The sequence below is a fragment of the Lingula anatina genome, chromosome 3, assembly GCF_051362555.1.
Source record: "Lingula anatina isolate TDL-2025a chromosome 3, LinAna3.0, whole genome shotgun sequence".
NCBI classification, from domain to species: domain Eukaryota; kingdom Metazoa; phylum Brachiopoda; class Lingulata; order Lingulida; family Lingulidae; genus Lingula; species Lingula anatina.
The window spans coordinates 16763222-16787192 of record NC_141769.1 but is presented as its reverse complement, the minus strand read 5'-3'; the positions used below and the strand labels follow the sequence as shown (position 1 = coordinate 16787192).

Sequence of the window (23971 nt, the reverse complement as noted above, 5' to 3'; positions counted from 1 at the left end):
TGCAGTCCCTATTAGAGAACTGTACCTGAAGTGTTAGATAGACCCCATTAAAGTTTGTTTGTGAAACTGGGACCAGTTTCTCATAGTCTAGATGACTGGTGCAAAAATTGCTCTAAAGGTGGAAAAAGCATGAAACTTAGCACAAATGTTCTTTGGACTATGCTGATCATTTTCAAGGGCAGTGCCCAAATTTCAAAGCGTTGCTTAGCAACCATTGCTAAGGAAGTGATTTACCCTAGTAACAAGCTAATTGGACCTTTCTTGTTCAGTTTAAATGATTTAAAAAGGCTTTTAATAATGTTTCAAACCATCAGAACTATCACTATACTATTTTAAGAGATTAAAAACCCAAGTAAACCATTGCAACAGTTGCTAGGCAGCATATTACCCTAGCAACAAGTATTTCACATTATATATTTTATAATATTTATTTAATGATATATACAGATACCCTCCAGTTCATACCCTCCAGTTCATAGCATATTTTTAAGTATTGAGGGAGGGGGGGGGGCTGGTAGGAGAGTTTACACATGCACTATGTAAGATAGAAATACTAAAGGTTTAACCACTGTTGACTTTCTTATTATTGAAAGGTTTCTCAGAGACCAGATTTCCAAGATGTTTTTCATTTTGTTCAATAAAAAGATTTTTCACATTGTATTTTGTCAGTTTCTATTCTCTACCAAGTAACTTTAATACACCTGCATGGTTCTATTTTAATTAATTTTGTTAATCAAAGAAGTTCAAAAGTTTCTGTTCACACCCAAAGGCCGTTAGATGCCATATCTTACTTCCACCAAGGCTGCTCTACAACAATATAAGAATATTCTTGCAAGATGAACATATCTGAATCAGCACTACGGTGCCATGTCATCAGATACCATGTGCTCACTCTGGTTGGACTTGTGCGAAACAGTGGACCCTTGTGGACACATTTCCCAGAAGCTATTGACCTGCCCAGAGTTGTTCCAGTGTGCATGTATAGGTGCAGATGTAGAGGCTGACAATGTGCAAGGGCAAAATGCACTGTATATTGCACATACAAGGGAGAATTTAACGCCTTAACTATTGCAAAGTTTTATAAAGAGTTGTCAGGTGATAAAAGCATGGATATGGCTGGTTACTAACTTTGAACATGCTGCCTTAAGTATCTGCACTGGCAATGTATTTGATCGGATGTGTGTAAACACACAATTGTTTCAACTTACTGGATTAAAAGTATGAACATCTAAAGTGTAGTTCTTAGCTAGTATTATAGATCTGCCTTACTTTATAGACTAACGCAACTTTAAATGCTTGTTGCTAGGGTAATATGCTGCCTAGCAATCGTGGCTAAGGTTAATTTGGGTTTTAATTGCCTTAAAATAGTCTAGTGATAGTTCTGATGCCCTGAAACATAGTTATTAGCATTTCTAAACCATTTAAACTGGACAAGAAAGGTCTAATTAGCTTGTTACTAAGGAAATTCACTTCCATAGCAACAGTTGCTAAGCAACGCTTTGAAATTATGGGCACTGCCCTTGAAAGTGATCAGCATAGACCATTTGTGCCATGTTTCATGCTTTTTCCACATTTTGAGCAATTTGGCCAAAATATAGCACCAGTCATCCAGACTATCAGGTCTTCTTAACGGTCAGTTTTCTTTGTAGTGCTTTAGTGCATTGGTGATGTTGGGATATGCTCTGTGCATTCATGTTTATCTCCCATATACATCATCTGTCTAAATGTATTACCATTCTCCATATATTGTATATATTTCTAGATCCAGTCACAAATAAGGACTGGACAACATGGACAGTGACCACGACGACCACGATGATCATTACCATGGCGACCATGATGACCATTATCATGGAGACCATGACGACCATTACCACGGAGATCATGATGAGAATGACAGTGCTGATCAGTCTGGGAATGCTGGGGCAGCTGCCTTGACTGGGTTCTTATTTGGAAACATCAATAAATATGGTGAATTACAGGACGATGTACTGGATGAGGTATGTGCCTTCTGGATAGATAATCTAGAAAAGATGGAATTAAAGAAAAAATAAATAAATTTATTAATTAAAATTAATGAAATAAGAGAAAATAAAGAGAAACACTGAAAGAGAGAGAGAGAGAGAAAAAAGTGAACAAGATTCTAAAATACAAAAAAAATAATGGAAATTCATATAATTGATATTTTTCAATATTTTACACTTTTTACAGTGCATATTTACTTCAATTTATTTATTTCTGTAACAACAAAACCTAGTCCATTTTCATTATGTATCATGATTTATCCACAGGAGTCTAAGAGACATCTTGGTCAGCTGAGTCATCTGACCAGTATAGGGACCCTGGTCCGGGAGATCACAGATGATGGCGACGGTGGTGGTGGAGGGGATACCCTGGCAGCCAGCAATGATGATGATGGTTTGTTAAATTTGTATTTGCTTTCTAAAGCTGTTCTCTATCAAGTGTAGAAAAGAGTTTATTTAAAAAAAAAAATGAAGTGAGGCTAAAGTGAACAAATAAATCATATCATTTGATTTTGTACAATGTTTCTATTGATCTTTCTTCCTTGTCTTTGAAAATTTCTAAAGACAGCAATGCCACAAATATCAAAATGAAGATAATTCCATTAATCATTCATTCCATTAATTCTGATTATGACTTTTTGAAACAAGTATAAAAGTAAAGTATTAATACTATTTTTAAATCATGACATGGTGTCATGATAACAAGGACAAGGGCTGATGATGAAAAAACCAAGGTTTGTTCTGCTTCCAGACTTTGATAAGAAATCAGACACTGCAGAAGATTTTTCTGATATCAATGAAGTAGCGGAGGAGGAAGAGAGAATACGGGTTGCCATGGGAAACCTCAGTGGTCCCACCACTGGTGAGTTCTCAATGACAAAAAAAAAAAAAAAAACAATGCAAAGATGGCTTCAGTAGAAACAAAGGCAATGATAGATTAGCATTTTCTGTTTTTCATTATAATAATGATGACAATGATGGAGTGATATCTTTATGGAAGCTTTAAAAGAAAATATTTTAAAAGTATTCCTTCCTGTGTCCGTAAATATTCCTTCCTGTGTCCGTATATATATATATAATATAAATAAATATATGTGTGGCCATGATCTTGTTTTATCTTAGTATTTTGTCATTGACCTTAAGAATGTTATATGAAAAAGTTATTAATTTTTTAACTACTTAGTAATGTTATTATAATTTAACTTGTCATCCCAGAGGGTGATGATTATGATGCAGATGAGGAAGAGGATAGCCAGAGAGACCATACAGCCATGCTTCCACCATCTTGGATTCCAAATGGGGGATCCCATAGTTCTCCCAGGGGCCGATCTGGCCAATCAGAAGAGGAGCAGGTTGATGGAGGAGCAACTGGTGGTGAAGGTGATATGGCGTCTTTTCAGCATGCCTTAGATCAAAGGAAATTAAACACCCCACTGGCATCCATGTTACCTCCTGAGCTAGCTCATGTGAAAGTCACAGATTTATTCCCCGAGTTTCGACATGGACAGGTGAGTACTATGAATGAAATTTGATGGCATTAAACCTTTTATGTGATATGTGTGCATGTCAAGTAATATATGATGAAAATACTAGATAATGTTCACAGTTGGTGTTGTAGTTTACTCTTTTTGCCTTAAAAGTTTTTTTTTTTTTTATTTTGCAAAAGAATTAGAAAGTGCATGCTCCCTGTTTGCCATTTTATCACATAGTATTTGTTTAAAATTAACTTACATTTTGCTTTAATATGAAATACTTTTGCAGTAAGAAAAAGCTGCATATTTGTAATTATAATAGCAGAAGTGCAATTAAAGTTCTAAATTTGATGTAAATCCTCAGCTATATTTACTTGAAATATTAGCATTCATTAGCAGCCAATAGGTTTCTGCAGTTCTATTCATGCTTTCAATGTTTCAATCTTCCAAGTGCCTCGATTACATGACTGACTTGCAGACACAATTGACTTATTTTATCATCTTTATGCAAGAGACAATAAAAAATTCATAATTTTATTTTTTTAGACCCTTAGGTTCTCCAGATTGTTCAAACCTACATACATGCCACATATTTATAGGAGGAAAAAGAAAAAAGAAGAAAAAGGGCAAGGTGAGCACATGATCATGAATTTGTCTGGGAGTATTTTCATTGGTAATTTTCATTGATATAATATTAAAATGTATAAGCTGATGATTAGATAAGCATCATACCTCTAGTGCATAATCTGCTATTTTTCACCAAATTTTAAGATGTATGACTTTACATACTTATTTTGTGTAGATGAAGGTGAGAAGGAAGCCAGTGGAGATGAAAGAGAGTGGAAGCTGAAGCTTGGGAGGCCAGCAAGGAGAGATGAACTGTTGCCCGATGACGAGGTGGGGATTACTTAAGGAAAATATTTAAAATGTGAATTTTAATTGTCTCTTCATACTTTTATAAAATGGTAAAAAAAGACCCTTTGATGCTTCATAGGTGAAAAAAATATTAACATACATATGAAGATTTAATGTCCAAAGATCACTGAGATCTTGCAATGCTTGTACCTCTTACAGAAATTTAATAGTTTTCTGAAAAAAAAATTGACTAAACTGATGAAAAATCAAAATATTTTTGAGTAAATTGATGAAAAAACAAAACGTTTTCGCAGATATTTGTTAGGATGATTTATTATGAAAAACCTTCATAGAAGGATGAATGTGTGAAGTGTATTTGATCGAAAGAGGCTGAAATTTTTTTGTGTGTGTTTTAAGTTGATGATGCTGAAGCATTTAGAACCAAAGAAGTCAACTGTTGATCAAGATGGTGGACACCAGGGAGATCAGAAACCATGTGTGGCAGCCTGGCGTTACGGTCCCGCAGCATACTGGTATGACATGATTGGATTGGATGAAACTGGGGAGGGATTTGACTATGGAATGAAACTGAAAGAGGTAATGACAACAAATAAAGATGTTTGTAAATTGTATCAGTTAAAAAAATTATGTTTTCAATGGCCTTGGTTTGTCTGTTTATTAGTGGTCAGGATGTCTGAAAAAGTTCTCAAAAGTTAGGTGAAATTTTTAGGATAGACAGTTGTTTAGGAGGCAAAGAAGTTATTCCAATTTTAACTGAACCAGCCATTTTTAAATGAATTTAAGTAATTCCATTTTTCTTTGTGGAAGTCTGCTTTCTTGCAGCAGTGTCTAGTTGTATATATGAAATTTTGTTGTTATTTGATACTTGTATTTTCTCCCCTTGGGACACTTTATGGAAAATACAACAGGAAAATTAAGTACTGATTAAAAAAATCCATCAGTAGATACTGTGATAGGAAAGATGTAACTTAAAATTTGCTCAGTCTGTCCTTTGTTTTTAATTTAACTGAATACTGGTAGAAAAATAAGAATGCTGAGCCATCATGATGAGTTGTTTACATATATCCCAAACCCCATAGGAGATAGCAAAATGTGATCTTCTCCTTTTGTTTCTCAGAAAACTGAAGATGAAGAACCAAGATTAGATGCATCAACCATCTACACATATCTTCTTTTCTGCAACTCGAATAATAATATATTATTACTATTATCATAATTATTAGAAAACTGAAGACAGCGAAGCCAAAGAAGAGATCAGTGGTCCAGCTTATCCCGACGAGGCGTTCCACATGGTAACCCAGCTCCCCTGGGAGGAGGATATCATCTGGAATGGAGAAGAGGCCAGGCAGAAAGTGGTCCAGTCCAACAAGCACAAGTCTGCCTTGGCTGGATGGATCCCCAGCTCGGCTCACAGGACTGTGGCACAGTTTTTGGCCCAGAGTAAGACTGGGTTCCAATATAAAGATTGATTTAACAGGATCATTCCATCTCCGAGGGGTTTTTCACTAAATTGCTCCCAGCTTAAGTGGCTTAGGTGTCTGACATGCCTACTGAAACTGCTAAACGATAATTAATTACCCCCTAACAGCTTTAGTAGGCATGACAGACCTCTAAGCTGCTTAAGTTGATTGCAATTTAGGGAAAATCCCCTGGGAGATCGATCGATCCACATTTAGTAGGATAGGGTCTGGGAATGGTCTCTGAGTGATGGTGATATTACTATGGCATAGAATTTTGAATGTAGGTAAATGAATGAATGTTTAAAGAGTTTATGAATAGATTATATAATTGATAAAAAATAAGATAATAGTAAAATTTTGAATATAGGTAAATGAGTGAGTGAATGAATGCACAAAATAATAAATAGTTGAATAATTTTTGAATTACACAAGAAGTAAAATGAAAAATTATAACTACAAAATAATAACTACAAATCAAGTAAAACAATTAAAAGAATGTGATAAAATGGGAAAAATGAATCAAGGATCACTTGATATATTTTATTCTTCATGCTTCCAGGTAAGACACCACAAAACCTACCAGGTGGGAGCTACAAGTTGGGGACTTCTTTGAATGTTTCCAAGAGCTTCATGGACATGGAAGGTTATTATGAGTTTTTGCCCTCCTCACAATTCAAGGAACAAGATATTACAATGCATATTTTGAGATACAATAATTTTGTAATTAATTAAGACAGCATGAACTGATATGTTTTCAACAAAATGTTTTGAAAAGCTACGAATGAAAATTCCTGAGAAAAGAAAAATTTAGAAAAAATGATGTGTTTTAGAATTTCAATTAATTACTTTAGTCGCCGATATTCAGAAAGAATGCAAGGGTCAGTTTTGTAGACTGGTTGGTCGTAAGCTAACGGTATAAAAGTATTTTGCATGTGTTTGATCATTTTCATTGTGTTTTGATGCTGTTTTCAAGATGCTGATGGTGAGAATGGTAGCAAGATTTGGTACTCCATCTTTCCCATTGAAAATGAAGAACTCATCTATGGCAACTGGGAAAAAGACGTCATATGGGATGCTGAGGTAAGCACAATTTATACTGGTTTTTCTTGCAACAAGTAAACAAAATATGCATGTATGTGTATTGTATGTGACATGATTATGCCTCAAAAAGCATGTTTTATATAAAAGATGAGGTGTAGGCCTAGGCCATTAACTTTCCAACAAAATTATTGTACCACCAGCGTAGGCGCTGGCGGTACTCATGGTTTTAGTCCCGACCCGTATGTTCCGCCGGCTCTGCCGGCTCCTGCGGCTCCGCCGGCTCCGCCGCCAAGTCACCGTTACCGCTTCTCCTCCTAGACGGTAAGGGCCTCCATACCCATCTCTTGGATTTAGGTCACCTATAATCTCAACTCGTTCCACGTAAAATTTGGGCTTTGTCGGTATTGGGGTCTAGGTGTGGCACTCATTGCAATGCACCCTTGTCCAAAAATGGCAAAATTAAATGCTAATTATCTCCCCTACGGAAGGAATTATGGGAAAAATTTCTACAGACAGCTTTCCAAAAGTCATATGTGTAGATTTCAAATATGCCCTTGGATTTGACCTTTGACCTTTATTTCAAGGTCAAACGGGCCAAAATTTTCAAAAAAACAAAATTTTTGCCAAAAAAAAATTTTTTTGCGCTCTTATTCAGACACCACACAGACTTAACTAATAATATTAATGGAAAGTGTTGCCCTTCGGGTCATCTTTCATCTCCGTGAATTTGGGGTCAATCGGTGCATTTTCACGGGAGTAGCGGCCATAAGATATCAAAACTGAAAATTGTCTCTAATTCGGGAACCGTTAATGCTAGACACCCATTCTTTTTTGCATTTTGTAGAGCATGTAAAGCCCAACACTGGAGGTGGTCTCCGTTTTTTTGTATTCCATACGGTTTTCGAGTTACGCTTTATCAAAAAGTCATATACTGGTGGTGAAAGCAAAATGTGCGGGCTTGGCAAAGCAGACAACTTGTGGTCAAAAATGACATTATTTCATCAAATTTGAACATCTGGAACTTCAAAGCACCTCCCATTTCAAGAATTTTGACCAAAATGACCTTTTCTTTATCTTAATTAATTTTTTTCTGTAGGAAATTTATGGCACACTATGGTAACTCCAAAATTATACCATTTAGTCCCTTATATCTCCTAAACTGGCAGAGATAGGTCCATAGTTACTATTGAAGTTGAAAAGGAAGTCATATACTGGCAATCTAAATGTGACCTTAAAATTGACCTTTGACCTACTTTTCACCATGAACTGAACTTTGTAAATTTTGCGTCCCTTTTATCTCCAAAACTGGCAGAGATAGGTCCATAGTTACTATTGAACTTGAATAGAAAGTCATATACTGGCAATCTAAATGTGACCTTAAAATTGACCTTTGACCTACTTTTCACCATGAACTGAACTTTGCAAATTTTGTTTCCCTTTTATCTCCAAAACTGGCAGAGATAGGTCCATAGCTACTATTGAACTTGAATAGGAAGTCATATACTGGCAATCTACATGTGACCTTAAAATTGACCTTTGACCTACTTTTCACCATGAACTGAACTTTGTAAATTTTGCGTCCCTTTTATCTCCAAAACTGGCAGAGATAGGTCCATAGTTACTATTGAAGTTGAATGGGAAGTCATATACTGGCAATCTAAATGTGACCTTGAAATTGACCTTTGACCTACTTTTCACCATGAACTAACCTTTGCAAATTTTGTTTCCCTTTTATCTCCAAAACTGGCAGAGATAGGTCCATAGTTACTATTGAACTTGAATAGGAAGTCATATACTGGCAATCCAAATGTGACCTTGAAATTGACCTTTGACCTACTTTTCACCATGAACTGAACTTTGCAAATTTTGCTGCCCTTTTATCTCCAAATCTGGCAGAGATAGGTCCATAGTTACTATTGAACGTTGATAGGAAGTCATATACTGGCAATCTTAACATGACCTTGAAATTGTCCTTTGACCTACTTTTCACCATGAACTGAACTTTGCAAATTTTGCTTCCCTTTTATCTCCCAAACTGGCAGAGATAGGTCCAAAGTTACTATTGAAGTTGAATAGGAAGTCATATACTAGCAATCTAAATGTGACCTTAAAATTGACCTTTGACCTACTTTTCACCATGAACTGAACTCTGCTAATTTCTTTCTCTTTTAACTCCTAACCTGGCAGAGATAGGTCCATTGTTACTATTGAACTTGAATAGGAAGTCATATACTGGCAATCTTACTGTGAAATTGACCTTTGACCTACCTTTTGATGAACTTAACTTTGATTGTACCATTTTAAGTTATATATATATTTTTTGCATATTTTGAAAATTCTTGTTGATTGCATTTTTACAGCTTGTCAAGCAAAAGACTGGTGGCTGTGTCCCTTATTTTGTGTATGTGGGGGTCTATACAAATGCGCTTGCTCCAGCTGGTGGTACAATATTCGGAGGCGGTATCGCCTCTCTGATCCTCTAGTTGAAGAGAATAATAAGGGAAATACTCATACCTATGAAAATAGTTTATTGCCGTTGTTATTTATTAATGAATAGGACATGAACGTGACATCGTAAACACTGTGTTGTCAAGTAAAAAGAAGCGTCTGATACAAAGTATCAAATGCGGCATTCACGTGCTTGCTTGCGGTGCGTTCAGTACACTTTCTTTACACAAGTGAAGGTCAGAAGTGCACAATTTTTCTGTATAATATAACGCAGTTTCAATTTTGATTAGTGAATTTTCTTCAAGCTGTATGGCTATTTTCTGAACATTTGTATAAGCTACGAAATATTTCTCAGTCCAGATTTCTCTAAGTCCAAATGAGTGGCGTTACGACGCACTTCCGGTTTTCGTCGAAATCTAAGCTACGGTATGCAGCACATTCAAGGCGTTCTACCTCAAAATGTACGCAGCCGCTTAGCCCGGAATTTACAACAATTATTCTTTACATGGTATAGCACCTACGTGCATAATTTGTGAGCTTTAGCTGTCATACATTTTCTAGTGCCAATTCAAATTGGAAAAGGAGCTATTCCGAAGATTTCTTGAAGGGCAAGTCTATGAACGTGCTACAGTTGTCGTATGGAATCATAGTCGACAAACGTTGTCGAAAATCTGTATCGATCATACAGAGTTACATACAAGTTGATAATGTGTGTTTATCTTATAGATAATTGCTTTATACTGAAATTGATAAAACAGACTGAAGTGTCGTTAGAGACGATTGACGATGCGCTGAAATTGCGCAAATCGTCAAATTACGTAACGACCGATCTACCTTAAAGATATTTTGCTGTGATTTATTCTTTCGTGGTATGGCTATTGATCCCTGTCTACTTTAGCTGTTATTCAGACAGTTGTGACACACTTATGTCTGTCCATTTGACAGCATGTGCTGTCTTGTTCTTAATTTCTTTCTTTCCTTTTTGACTTTTCCAGTCCATGGACCATATTCCTCAACCATCGGTGCTAACACTGGACCCCAATGATGAAAATATCATCCTTGAAATCCCAGAGGACAGAGACCCTGGGGAGGAGAAGTCCACCACATCCGGCAAAAAGGAGAAGGTAGTTTTACAGTATTATAGTATTATTGCCTTGGAGATATTTTTATCACCTTAATTAATTTGCACTAGTTGTCATGTTGGGAGTTTGTCTGTATTGTTTTATAACAAGAACATCTTGGATACTCTTTCAGAACATTGCTGTATTCAAGTGGACTACTACTGGTTTATCCATAACTGAGATAGACCATGTTTTTGGTCAGAAAGTTTAAACACAGGGGCTTATTTACACAAAAATTTGAGAAATTGTATTTCTGTGTAAGGTCAATTTTTTTTTTCATGCAAGTTATCTGATGTTCATGATCCTTTTATGGAAAATAATCACAATTTTCAGGAAGTAAAGAAGTCCAAGATTCTACTTGGAAAGGCAGGACTTATCAAAGAAACTGAGGAGGAAGATGAAGATGTTTGTATTAAGCAAGGATTATATATGTTGTTAAAAGAATAGGAATTGTGTTATTTAAAGCCAGAGCTGCTGATTATACTTTTCAGTTAAACATATTCAGTTGATACATACTTATCCTGATTCTAATTCAGTTTAAAAACATTTATTTAATATTTTACATGATTAGTGCAATTTTACTTCTAAATAATTAATCTTGTTTCTTTTTGTTTATTAATAAGTATTTCTTTAATTTGAGGAGGAGGATTCTATTCAGCAGAAAGATCCCTTTAATATCTCCAACGATGAGCATTACAACCCCAAGCTTACTATGGATAATGCATTGAGAACCAATGTTGGAGGCAACTTAATTCAGGTGAGTGTCCAAATAATTTAATGTTCTTCTGTGGCCACAGTTAGCTAGTGTTTACTGAAAATAATAATGTTGAGTGAAAACTTACTATGGTAAATTTCCAAACAATAATACAATGATTATAATTACTTCCCTAAAATTTTGTCTGTTTTTATTCAAGATAAATTCATAGTTGTCTCTGTAAATAAAGTAAGTGTTAGTCTGCTACATTTTATTTAGCCATGTCTTTTCTGTTATAAAATGGGAGCAACTTTGCACTTAATGGATCACTACTGATTTATGTTCGGATTAGATGAAAATTTTGGGTTTTAACTTTAGACATTTTCAGTCATAAGTTCTTAAGTGAAACAGCCCCAGTTTGTGTGTGTTGAGAATTATAATGTTGACTTGTGATTTGATTCAGATAAAGATAGAGTTCCTCTTTTGCCAGTGTTATTATTTTTACTATAGTTTGTAGATATAATATTGACTTCTTGGAACTGAACCCAGTTACTCTGACGATGCATTTCAACTGCCGGTTAACTTAATGTAGACTTAACTTATTAATCTATACCTTGTCATGTTTGCATATTTATGTATAGACACAGTAGTGTCTCTACATATTCCAATCACCTGCTTCTGTTTGGCTTCGCTAGGAACAGGAACAGCACCAGGGCACATTTCTTACTACTATATACTAGCTATATGGCTTTGAACTCACAGAGATTACTCTTTGTTATAAGATACTGGGAGTGATATGAGTATCTGTGATATTTTTCCCATGTTTTTTTAAAAGAAAATATTCATCTTGATACTGAATTTAGGTGGCAGTCTGTGACACTGGAAACGGGGATTAAAAAAGATTATAAATTGCATTGTATATCAGCAGTGATAATACCAACTAGAAATATAAAAATAGTATCTTCACATCAGCTTGGTTTGAAGCAAAATTTTTATCTTTTGAATCAAGAAAAAAAAGTTGGTATTCTTTTCAAATCTACATTTATTGCACATTATGATATTATGATACAATGTAAATCCCCACCCCCACCCCTATTAAAACTGAATCTGAGCCATTTGCATTTTCATTACATCAGTTTAACATTAAAAATCTTGTATGTAGAAGGAATGCATGCTGTACAAAGGTAATGCCCAGATTAAGAGTAAGATGTTCATGGCATGGTAAAACTGTCAGTCCTTCAGTCCCAGACTGATAGTAAGCCTTTGGGACTGGTAATAATGAGGTTCAAGTAAATTTTCTTGACTGAAAATAACTATTCTTTTAATTTGATATGAACCCAATTTCTTTCACTTTTAAGTTTAATATAAATGAAATGTTAAAGACTGGTGGTTGTTCAGTGTCCATATCTTTATAAGTTCATAACTAATACTAAATTTCTAAAAATAAAATAATAACTATTGGTAGTATGTTTAGTAATTTCTAACTTCTAAATATGAAATAATGACAGTACATATATTGAGTAAATAAAATATATGTATATGAATTTATATACATACATTTTTAAAAAAAATGAAAAAATACTCATCATTATTTTTAAAATAAAATCAATGGCAAAAACTATCCCCAAATAGATAAACTCAATATTTGTAATCTGCATTTGATTACCATACACTGTATGTGGAGCATTCCAAATTTAATGGACAACCTTTGTGTACTGATGCACACCAGTGTTGTTTCACTTTATTTATTATTACTTATTAATCAGGTTAAGTTCTCTTACACAGCAGATATGAATAAATTCACAAACATCTCAGTATTATTTTAAGTAGATAAATATTATGAATACCACTAGCTTCTTCAATTTCAGCAAGGCTAAATATATAATAAGGAACACTGAAAGTATGTCCTGTAGATTTGAATGTACCAGTAATATAGACATTTGATCACCCAACTGATATTTATCATTTAACTAAATAAATGTGTAAATGTATACATGTGCAGATACAAACTCACATCTAGCACTCTCCAACATAAAGTTCTAACAATAATGTTTACCATCAGATATACAAACAAAAACAAATACATTTCAACTCTTCAGTTGTGAAAAAAAAAGACATATAGGCAATATAGATGAGGCCCGTGGCCAGTAGTTTGATAAGGGAGGGGGTCTTTTTCTGAAAAAGTGGCCCATTTACCATGAAACTAGGTAAAATTTCATCCAGAGGGGAACTTTTCCTGGCAAAAGGTTTGTCCCCCCCCCCCCCCCCCCCCCCAAAAAAAAAAAAAAATTTAGCTTTAGCCTGTATAATATAAAAATGAAACCCATTGTTACACTAGCATTTCACACGTTATTTAAATCAGTTTATGAACTGCCAGAATTATCTCATTGATACAGTAACCTCTTGGTAATGCATAGCGTTTTCAGTCTATGGTGTTTATGTTCCCACTCTGGTTCTCACCAGTAGAAATCCAGTGTGGGCTCGGATCAATATCCTGTTGACAGTTTTAATCTGCAATCTCACATCCCCATGTAGGGGCATAAAGTGTACACATTTATGACTGGACCAGTTGCAGAATTATATAACTAGAAAATTTGAACTAGCATAACTATAATTATTGATTTTATCCTGCATCCCCATACAGAAGCACATGCATATGCACTCTTCCTTATGATGGATTTATGCAGAAATAAAATAAAATATTTAAAATATTATAAAGACAATAATCTTATATTTTGGCACCAAATTCACACAGTTCCATGTTCTTTTATCTCAGGATATTTACGCACGCAAAATGATTAATGAATCCTTTGGAGTGAAAAGTGAGTTAGCCATGCACCCACCCAAATTATGTTGTTAGCATGGCTGTGCTTGAACAAAGAAAATAAATGACTCTATCTAGTTGATCTTGGAGAAGTGACCACAGTATACTGGTAAATATTGTTGGAGAATTGAGGACTGCAGAGATTTTTTGGAGTAGGATTATGTAAAAATTTTTGGAGAAGTTTTAACAGACTTAAAAGACTACAGATAAGTTTCAAAAGAGGATAAGACAATATATAAACATAGTGAATGAAGCACTATAGAGATATTTTTTGAAGAAGTTAGGACTATATATATCCTTTTTTTCTGGAATAAGTTAGGTCTATGGAAATATTCTTGTAGAAGATAAATATGGATTAATAGATGAAGACTGTCAAGAGGTAGAACTAGTGAAGAGCCTTTCGGAGTTCACTGAAATCGGGGTATAAGTAACCTCAGCACCTAGCTGTGCTTTATTTCATGGACACATTTGGGATGAAGAAAGTCAAGATGTGCAGTTACATAGTTTAATTGTACTGTGTGTTGAAGAGACAAAAAATGCCAGAATTTTCAACATATTCTGTCTTGAGAGTTTAACCCCCTTGTAGAATAATTGCTTAGTAAATTTAAATAACACGAATTAATAAATTTCCCCGATGTTTTTAGTAACACTTTAAATTACATTTTCATGTATATTGAAAAGTTACATTACAGAATGTATGTCCATTTTTTAAGCATTCAAGGCTAGCAGTACACAACCAACATTATTATTATGACACAGTATAACGGGGTGTTTGCAGTCTAACACTTATTCTCTCATTTCATTCCATTTATATATACAAGTGTTTTTTTTATTCATCAATTTATTTCAGCACTTTCCTTATATTGTTGTATCAGGTAGCCTTATTATGATGTTTGGATTGTAGGCTCTCCTCACTAATTTCACTGATATTTTTTTAAATATTCTTGTGCTTCTTTGAACTGACCCATGTTCACAAGTACAGTAGAAATTGAAATGCATATTACAGCTACATCAGGGTGTTTGGGACCAAGTATTTTTTTATTCAGTTTGTGGCATCTTTTTAAATATGGAAGTGCTCTTTTGTAGTCACCCATGGCTTGTAGTAAATCACCAATATTGCCATATACTTCGGCAGTACTAGGGTGTTTGGGGCCTAGCACATCTTCCATCACTTCTTTGCTTTTTTCAAATAGTCAAGTGCCTCTTTGTACTTACCCATGGCTTGTAGTACTCCAGCAATATTGTTGTATAAGCTAGCGGTAACAGGGTGTTTGGGACCTAGCAGCTCCTTTTTCAGTTTGTGGCATCTTTTTAAATATGGAAGTGCTCTTTCGTAGTCACCCATGGCTTGTAGTATATCACCAATAGTGCCATATACATCGGCAGTACTAGGGTGTTTGGGGCCTAGCACATCTTCCATCACTTCTTTGCTTTTTTTCAAATAGTCAAGTGCCTCTGTGTACTGACCCATGTCTCGTAGTACTCCACCAATATTGTTGTATGAAATAGCAGTATCAGGGTGTTGGGGACCAAGGAGATCTTCACTTATCTCCAGACATTTTTTGTTATATTCAAGTGCCTCTTTGTACTTACCCATCTTTCGTAGTACACAACCTATATTGTTGTATGAGGTAGCAGTATCAGGGTGTTTGAGACCTAGGAGCTTTTCCCTTACTTTCAAACATTTTTTATAATAGTCAAGTCCCTTTTTGTACTGACCCATGGCATCTAGTACTCCACCAATATCGTTGTATGAGCTAGCGGTATCAGGGTGTTGGGGACCTAGGAGATCTTCTCTTACTTCCAGACATTTTTTATGATAGTCAAGTGCCTCTTTGTACTTATCCATTTTTCCTAGTACACCACCAATACTGCTGTATGAGCAAGCAGTATCAGGGTGTTTGAAACCTAGGATCTTTTCCCTTACTTCTAGACATTTTTTTTGAAAGTCAAGTGCCTCTTTGTACTTACCCATGCTTTCTAGTGCTCCACCAATATTGTTGTGTGAGCAAGCAGTATCAGGGTGTTTGAGACCTAGGAGCTCTTCCCTTACTTCCAGACATTTTTTATGATATTCAAATGCCTCTTTGTACTTACCCATGTCTTGTAGTACACAACCAATATTGTTGTATGAGGTAGCAGTATCAGGGTGTTTGAGACCTCGGAGCTCTTCCATAACTTGTAGACATTTTTTATGATAGTCAAGTGCCTCCTTGTACTGACCCATGTTTAATAGTATACAAGCAATATTGTTGTATGAGGTAGCAGTATTCTTGTTTTTGGGACCAAGGATCTCTTCTTGCACTTCCAGGCATTTTTTATGATTGTCAAGTGCCTCCTTGTACTTACCCATCTCTTTTAGTACTATACCAATTTCGTTGTATGAGGAAGCAGTAGCAGGGTGTTTGAGACCTAGCAGCCCTTCTAGACCTTTTAGGCATTTTTTGTGATTGTCAAGTGCCTCTTTGTACTTACCCATGTTTCTCAGTACACAACCAATATGGTTGTGCACTTTTGCTTTTTTGATTGGTTGACTTTCAGAATATGAGTCCATTTCTGCCTCAATTGACTGTAAAACCGAGAGAGCTTCTTGATTCAGAAAAAGAAATTGGAATGTATTTGCAATCTGATGCAAAGTTTCGAGAATACTTTCTTTCTGTTGTATGTCAGGAGTACAGAGTTCCATTTTAAGCAAGGTGGTAGTCATGCGTAAATGGGGCACAAGTTTTGACATATTTTCAAAAAGTGAACCTCTAATATTAGGCACAAAGTATCCCTGGTACATTCGACTTGTGTAATAATCACAGTATTTCTTACGTGTGTGAGAGATTTCATTGCTGTCAGTTTGTGCAAGAAACTCTGCATACTCCTTCACCAAAGGATGCAGATCATAGGAATTTTGGACTAAACTCAAGAGTGACTTAATGCTAAGACTGTCAAGGACAGATTCACATTCATCTTCATCCATCTCCAAAATCTTTGAGACCTCTTTTGAATTGAATGCAACTGGAAATATATGCAGTCCCCTAAACACCCTTTTCTCGGTATCATTCAGTGTTTCGTAAGACATCTTTAAGCAGGTAAGCATACCTTGGGATGCTGGAATGTTAGGTAACTGAAGAGAGGGGAGGACCTTTATGCGTTTTATTTTTTCTAACACTTTTTGCACTGTTTTGAGCTTGATCTGGGTAGCTGCTAATTTTAATGCAAGGGGATTGTGGCCACATCTCTCTGATATTTCATCTAAAGCTTCTGTCTCACTATCTGTGGGACTGATTGTATTTCCCCCCCAAAGGACTTCACGTGAAGATGTTTTATCAAGAGGAGGGATGTCTATAGTAACTGTGTTTTGTGACAGAAGACTGAAGGATTCACGACTGGTGCATAAAAGAGTGATATGTTTTGATGAATTCATGACATCCTCCAGTAACTGCAGAAACTCTTGCTTGTGTGAATTCAAAACACTGTCATTATTATCAAGGATAAGGAGAGTGTCTGTTGCTAAATTAGACATAGTTTGTATGAATTTGTTCTGGTAATCACTGTAAATATCTTTCAAAAACTGAGTTGGGTGATAGTGTTGCACAAGTGATAATTTAACAGAATCAAGGTTTACAACTTTTCTCATATCAATAAACAAGACATCTTTTCTATGATGTCCAACCTCAATAGCAATGCTTGTTTTACCTATGCCCCCCATGCCAGTCAGGAGAATGAGTTTTGTGTCATTTTCAACATGCTGTAATATTTTCTGCACCAGGTCCACTCGTCCCTTCAGATCTAGAGTTCTACTTGGAAGGTTAGTAGAGATGAGCTCACAAGGTGATTCTGAAATGGAAAAGTAAACATGCAAGAAAAAAACTTAACTTTCATGCATAAAAAAGATTATATTAAAATTATAATATTATATATATTATTTGCCTGTAATTATAATGTAGAGGCCTGAAAGGTAAATTTGATGTTTTAAAATGAAGTTGGGGGAAGTGAATTTTGTAGTTATTTCTAATTTAAAACTTAAAGTTATCCTTCTTTTAAGTTTATACCTTGGGGAACAATCAGCACAGCACAATCCCAATACAAGTGTACTACAAATAAGAAAGAATAGTGCCTCTCGTTGTGTGCATTTCTTCGAAATTCACTCAAGACTTAAAACAAAAATCTGTCTTTTTTAATACACTGGTGGTCAATTGATATAATAGAGCACAGGCCCTCTTAACATCAGAGAGCAGTTTGTCTCACTATTCTTCATAGCACACTTGTTATCTGTGAAATACTTTATACCTGCTGCATGCAGTGGATCAGTAAGCAACTTGTCATAGTCATCACTGGTGTATATTGTGGAAAGTGATAACAACAAAGCTTTCAATTCTGTAAACTGGGTCTGAAATGCAGCATCTGTGAGACTGGCGCCCCCATGGGAAAATTTGTTGCGGTATTTCTTCACTCTGCCAATCTGGGCCTCCATGGACGTGTCAGTTATCGGTGGATTCTCCCAACTGCCCTTTGGGTTAAGTGTTGTGATATTTCTTAACAAGACTACTGTAAGAGTCACATCTAAGTCCTGCAATGTCACAGTTGTGGAGGGTTTCCCAGAAGGGTATAGAAGCTTCATTTGGCTTGCATTTAAAACTTTCATTTTTTTCAACTGTTGCAAAGTTTGATTTGCCTTTTGGTCAGTTAGAATATCAAACAACTTGCCACCATTTGACGGATCAAACAACCCTGGATAAGTTGTTTGTAACTGTGTACTGAGGAGATCCTGAAGCACATCCTTTGACCGGTGTATCAGTAGCCCCATACGCATTGTGTTTTCTATCTCATTTCGTGGAGTGGCAGCAGTCGCCATTTTGTCTTAGTCCTGGAAAAATTGAATATCTCTGTAAAATAAGGAGTCATTGGTAAAGGTGTTGCTGGCTTTCGTAAACCACCACAAGATGGCGGGAAATTTTGCTTTAACAACATTTTTTCCTGTCTTTAGAAAAGTCATACTAGTTCTTTAGGAGAGACATGGCATACTGCATTAAGGTTGTCCTGAAATCCTTTTCTTTAATTTCTTTTAAGCAAATTTGTTATGATTTGTCATTGGTAAAGGCATAATTAAGTGAATTTAAAATGATGGAACATGAGTCATTGTCTTTAATTTAGTACACTAGAAAATGTTGTTTTTGGTATGAAGAATATAATGAATAGATAAAGAAGTATTCAGAAGTGAAACAAGGAAGTAAAGGATGTATCCAGAAGTGAAACGAGCAAGTATAGGATGTAGTAAGTTGGATCAATATATAAATGTGATTACTGTATAGAAATGATTTGAGTACACACTAGCTAATATCCGGTGTTAAAATTTTTAACAAGTTGCTGTCTTTAACTCACCTTGAAATGGATAAAGAAATTCCTTGCTGGTGGGGCGATTAAGACCTGTGCCTTTGTCACCTGATGTAAGGTTGTCATGTGACATATGGGTATTTAAGATATGAACTGATAATATTTTATGTCAATGCAGAAACTTAAAATTATATCTTAGAGACTATTCCCACAGATATTTAGATTGATCTATTCCCCTAGGGAGTCTCACTAGATTGCTGTCAGCTTAACCGGCTCAAATGTCTGTCCCGCCTACTAAAAGCTGTAAGGGGGTAATTAACTTTGTGCATGCTAGCCTGACAGCAATTAAGCATGAACCCCCAGGGAGTAAGGCCGATCCAGATGGATCGATCTAAATCTGTGGGAACCCAGTCTTAAACTTGTAAATGATTTACCATACATGCTTATCATTCATATGATAATTTTTAATTATTTGTATTATAATTTGTACTTTGTGTATTAATCAAAGTACAAATGTCAATAAAATGACATTTTCAACTGACAACTATATGTTTCTGTTGTATTTTTAAGAAAACAAGAAATTTTTGAGAGCAAACTAGCCTCAGAGACTCCTCTCAATTCAAGCACACATAAATGAGAGATTTAGCCACCAAACAATGCAAAAAGTGACTCCGAATTGGTAGACAAAATTAGTTTACAATTTGCTTTAAAAGTATTCTTTGTTAATTTTCATGATTGTAAAATTTCCAATTCTATATTGTCATAAACTTCAACCTACTTGACTCCAAAATGTCATCTTGTTGTTATCAGTAATGCAGTTTTGTGGAGATAAGTTATTTATCACTGGCCAAGGAATGTAGGTCATGCTGTTCTTATCATTAATTTGACTGCAATTTATGTTACGGTACTAAGTAGGTCAGCAGTGTTGATTTGTTATCTATGGTTACTTGTTTTGGAGGTTTTTTGCTATATTAAAGGAAAAAAGAATTGTTGCTTCTGTGAATTTATAATTTTTCTTCTAATGTTGGTGTTGTTTTTATTCTGTAGTGTTATGAAAGACAAGCACTCTTTTGATAAACATGGACAGTTTTATACTTGAAAAACTTTTTCATTTCTCTCAACATGGTAAATTACCAAAAAAGATAACATTTCATAATTCTCTTTCAGCCTTCCACAGGGTCCCTCTTTTAACAATTTGCACTTGCATTTTGGATATACATTAATTTTTTCATTTTCAGTGAACAGGAAAAAAAACTGGAGCTCAACTTTAAAAAATCACTTGTTTTTTTTTTTTTTAGCATTCCACTCCAGCATGTGAACTCCGGCAGCCATTTTTCCCAACACACATGGGCACCATGAAACTGCGGAATTTTCATCGTCCTCCCCTCAAGAAATATTCCCATGGACCCATGTCTCAGCACGGACCACAGGCTGTACTGCCTCTGCTGAAAACTATAAGAAGGAAGGCAAAGGTGAGTTCTGGTTGATGGTTTTTAAAAGTATAACAAAATAAATACTCACCCTATTATTGCTCTGTTTTTATCTTTTTTTTTTAATTAAAAAGTATGATATTAATCTGCTAGTACTGTTAGAATCGTGACTACAATATCATTAGCCTGATACAAAAAGTTACAAAAAAGTTCAAAATTAACCTTCCATCTTTGTGTCATGTGGATGTCTATCACCCCATTTCCATAGATTAGATCGACCTACTTTAGATCAACCTAACTCCCTGGGGGTTCACGCTAAATAGCTGTCAGCCGGGCGGACATGAAAGTTAATAACCCCATTAAAGCTTGTAGTAGGCGGGACGGACATTTAAGTCGGATTATCTGAAAGTAATCTAGTGAGACTCCCCGCGGGGATAGATCGATCTAAAATCTATGGGAATAGAGCCTATGACGATTTGTATTGTATGTATCAGGCATTAGTTCAGCATGCTAACAAAGGTTAAGTAAAGGTAAAAATGATTTAAGTATTTTTTGAAGAGGGTACAGTTAATGTGATGACAATATTCGACTTACAATTTATCAATGTTACATTCAGATGAGAGAACAAGAGCGACTGGCCTCTGGAGGAGGCGAGATGTTTTTCATGAGAACTCCTCAAGATCTCACAGGGATGGATGGAGAACTGATTTTGGCGGAGTACTCGGAGGAATTCCCGCCTATCCTCATGCAAGTTGGCATGGCAACCAAGATAAAGAATTACTACAAAAGGGTACTTTTTTGTAATATTTTTAAGTGTTTACCCAACTGTTAAGACCTTTTTCACTAAAACATCATATTAAGGTGACTGTAAAAAAGTGTGTGTTTGTTGTAAATGGCTTAATCCTAAATTTAAATTTGCATGATCATGTGAAGCTGCATGTATATTATCAATTTACATGTCCTTCTCAAATTAAACAACTTACAGTAAATGATAATCACAACGGAAAATTTAATTAAACTTTTTATGTACAGACACAGATGTGTCTGTACATATTGCCATCACCTGTGTCTGTCGTCGCCGATGGCGATGGCGATGGCGATGGCGATGCCGATGCCGGCGCCGTGCACTTTCCTTGTAAACACGATAAGTGGAGGGCAGTTTTACTTTTTGGCTTTATATTTACAGAGCTGATGAATATTCATAAAACGCAGGTCAAGTTCGAAAATCGGGCCATTATTGTAGAAGTTATGCTGTTTTTTCACTTTTCAGCATATTTTTCACATTTCCTCAGATTCAATTCTTAGGCATGTTAACAGTCTCATTATTAAACTAATAAGATACATAAAAGTGTTTGTTTGACATTTCCTGCATCTTTACAACATTGTTAGTTGATTTTGTAAAAAAGATGGTAAATTTGTTATCATGTATTGTGTAATAAAGTTTCAAAAATAGAAAAAAACTCATATCATTGCAGTTTGTCAGATTCAATCATTCACTATGTTCAGAATCTCAGAATGGAAGAAATTGGACATTTAACACTGCTCTGTTGATATTTTTCCCATCTCATCAATTTTCTTAGTTGATCATATAAAAATGGCAGTAAACTGTTATTTTTGTTTTATGTTAAAAATTGTTAAAAATGGAAAAAAAAACATTTCAGAACAGTGCTGTCTTGTTTACATTTTGGCATTTTCAAGTTGTGACTTTGAAGTTCCATGGGCCTGAAGACCTTTGCTAGTCACATTTTCTGAACATCCATGATACTAATATTTTATTATTAAAAATTGATGGTCATTATGCTGTTAAACATTATGTAATATTGCATCAAAATTTGAAAAAAAACCTATTTTGGGCACTGTTCCCATGATGACCATTTAAGAAAAACCATGTCAATTACTGTTCTTAAACAGTACAGTAAATATATATAGATGTGTCTGTACATATTGACATCACCTGTGTCTGTCGTCGCCGTCATCGCCGTCGCCGTGCACTTTCATTGTAAGCACGATAAGTGGAAGGCAGTTTTACTTTTGGGCTTTATATTTACAGAGCTGATGAATATTCATAAAACACAGGTCAAGTTCAAAAATCAGCATGATCGGGCCTTTATTGTAGAAGTTATGCTTTTTTTTTTCACTTTTCAGCATATATGCAACACTGTAAACACATTTCAAGAAAAACCGATAGGCTTGTTGTCATGAAACTCACAGGAGTAATTGATCTTACTAAAACGCAAGTCAAGTTCGAAATCGGCATGCAGCCTGAGTTGGAAAAGCAGTCTAATTGGCTTCTTTTTCTGGAAGTTATACATGTTCAAAGTGTGAACTTGAACTCCCATGGGCCTGAAGCCTTATGCTTGTTACACATTTTACTTACATTGGTATTACCTGTTGAGCATAATTAAAATTTGATGTTAAATTTGCAGTTTAACATAATGTACTTTTGCATCAGAATTGACATTAGCCTATTTTGTGCATAGTTATTTCCTGCTTTTTGTCTGTACATTTGACAGCTTTGCTGCCTTGTTTAAGGGATGTATCAAATTTTAAAGAGCACTTTTAATTAACTAATGAATCTTTAATTTGAATCCTCAGAAACCTGGCAAAGATAACAACCCTCCACAGTTCAAGTACGGCGAGCTTGCGTACGCGCACACGTCTCCCTTCCTCGGCTCCCTGAATCCAGGCCAGTGTTTGCAGGCATTTGAAAACAACATGTTCAGGGCCCCCATATATGAACACAGGATGAAGGAAAATGACTTCTTAATTATCAGAACCAGACAGCAGTGAGTATGGATCTGTTAAGTACATGTCCTGACCCCTTTGTGTTGGGTTCTAAGATATGTATATAACCTTCTTAATTAAATCACCAATAGAGCACTCCAAAGTTTGGATTCCTCTAACGAGTCAAAATGTAGATAAAAATGGTATGAAATTTGATTAACAAGCAAACTCATCTGTAAAGCATTGCTTACTATTTGTGAAACCTTTTAACTTATTTACACTGTTTTGACCAAGGAAAAGACCAAAAAACTTGACTAGCTTTCTTTGCCCAGGATTATTATTGTGTAAATAACTTAAAATGTTCATGAATAATAAATAATTGAAATTATTATTTTATATTATTATATTATTTAGATAATGTCCATTGGACAGAAGTAAATTGAAAATGTAATCACTTGCAGAATATCTGCATATTCTGACATTTTTTCTCAAAGTTTGGGAGGATCTGTTTGAGATATATTCTCTATTAATG

The 23971-nt window shown here is 35.3% G+C and overlaps 2 protein-coding genes across 3 annotated transcripts in view; one reads left to right on the top strand and one right to left on the bottom strand.

Moving 5' to 3' along the window:
* The window catches only part of LOC106176393 (transcription initiation factor TFIID subunit 1), a 37068-nt gene that overhangs the window by 1296 nt on the left and 11801 nt on the right, over positions 1-23971 (top strand). The window contains exons 2-17 of the mRNA XM_087009656.1: positions 1763-2000; positions 2292-2418; positions 2776-2886; positions 3240-3532; positions 4043-4127; positions 4299-4393; positions 4769-4948; positions 5596-5812; positions 6392-6475; positions 6806-6912; positions 10317-10445; positions 10776-10847; positions 11083-11199; positions 20584-20757; positions 21332-21505; positions 23311-23501. Of these exons, the coding sequence (XP_086865782.1) occupies positions 1791-2000; positions 2292-2418; positions 2776-2886; positions 3240-3532; positions 4043-4127; positions 4299-4393; positions 4769-4948; positions 5596-5812; positions 6392-6475; positions 6806-6912; positions 10317-10445; positions 10776-10847; positions 11083-11199; positions 20584-20757; positions 21332-21505; positions 23311-23501 (2366 nt within the window). The 5' untranslated portion in view covers positions 1763-1790. The remainder of the gene's footprint in view (positions 1-1762; positions 2001-2291; positions 2419-2775; positions 2887-3239; positions 3533-4042; positions 4128-4298; positions 4394-4768; positions 4949-5595; positions 5813-6391; positions 6476-6805; positions 6913-10316; positions 10446-10775; positions 10848-11082; positions 11200-20583; positions 20758-21331; positions 21506-23310; positions 23502-23971) is intronic.
* On the bottom strand, positions 13401-19414 carry LOC106176396 (uncharacterized). 2 transcript variants are annotated; one of them, XR_015333601.1, is made up of 4 exons: positions 19334-19414; positions 18242-18818; positions 13689-17788; positions 13401-13630 (listed from the first exon to the last, which is right to left on the bottom strand). XR_015333601.1 is itself a non-coding variant. In XM_087009658.1 (3 exons), exons 2-3 carry the CDS (start codon positions 18804-18806, stop codon positions 15129-15131), a joined length of 3225 nt encoding a protein of 1074 aa, XP_086865784.1. In that variant the 5' UTR covers positions 18807-18818; positions 19334-19414; the 3' UTR covers positions 13401-15128. The 2 variants fall into 2 exon arrangements, 1 of the variants encoding a protein (XP_086865784.1); XM_087009658.1 differs by having other exon boundaries at positions 13401-17788.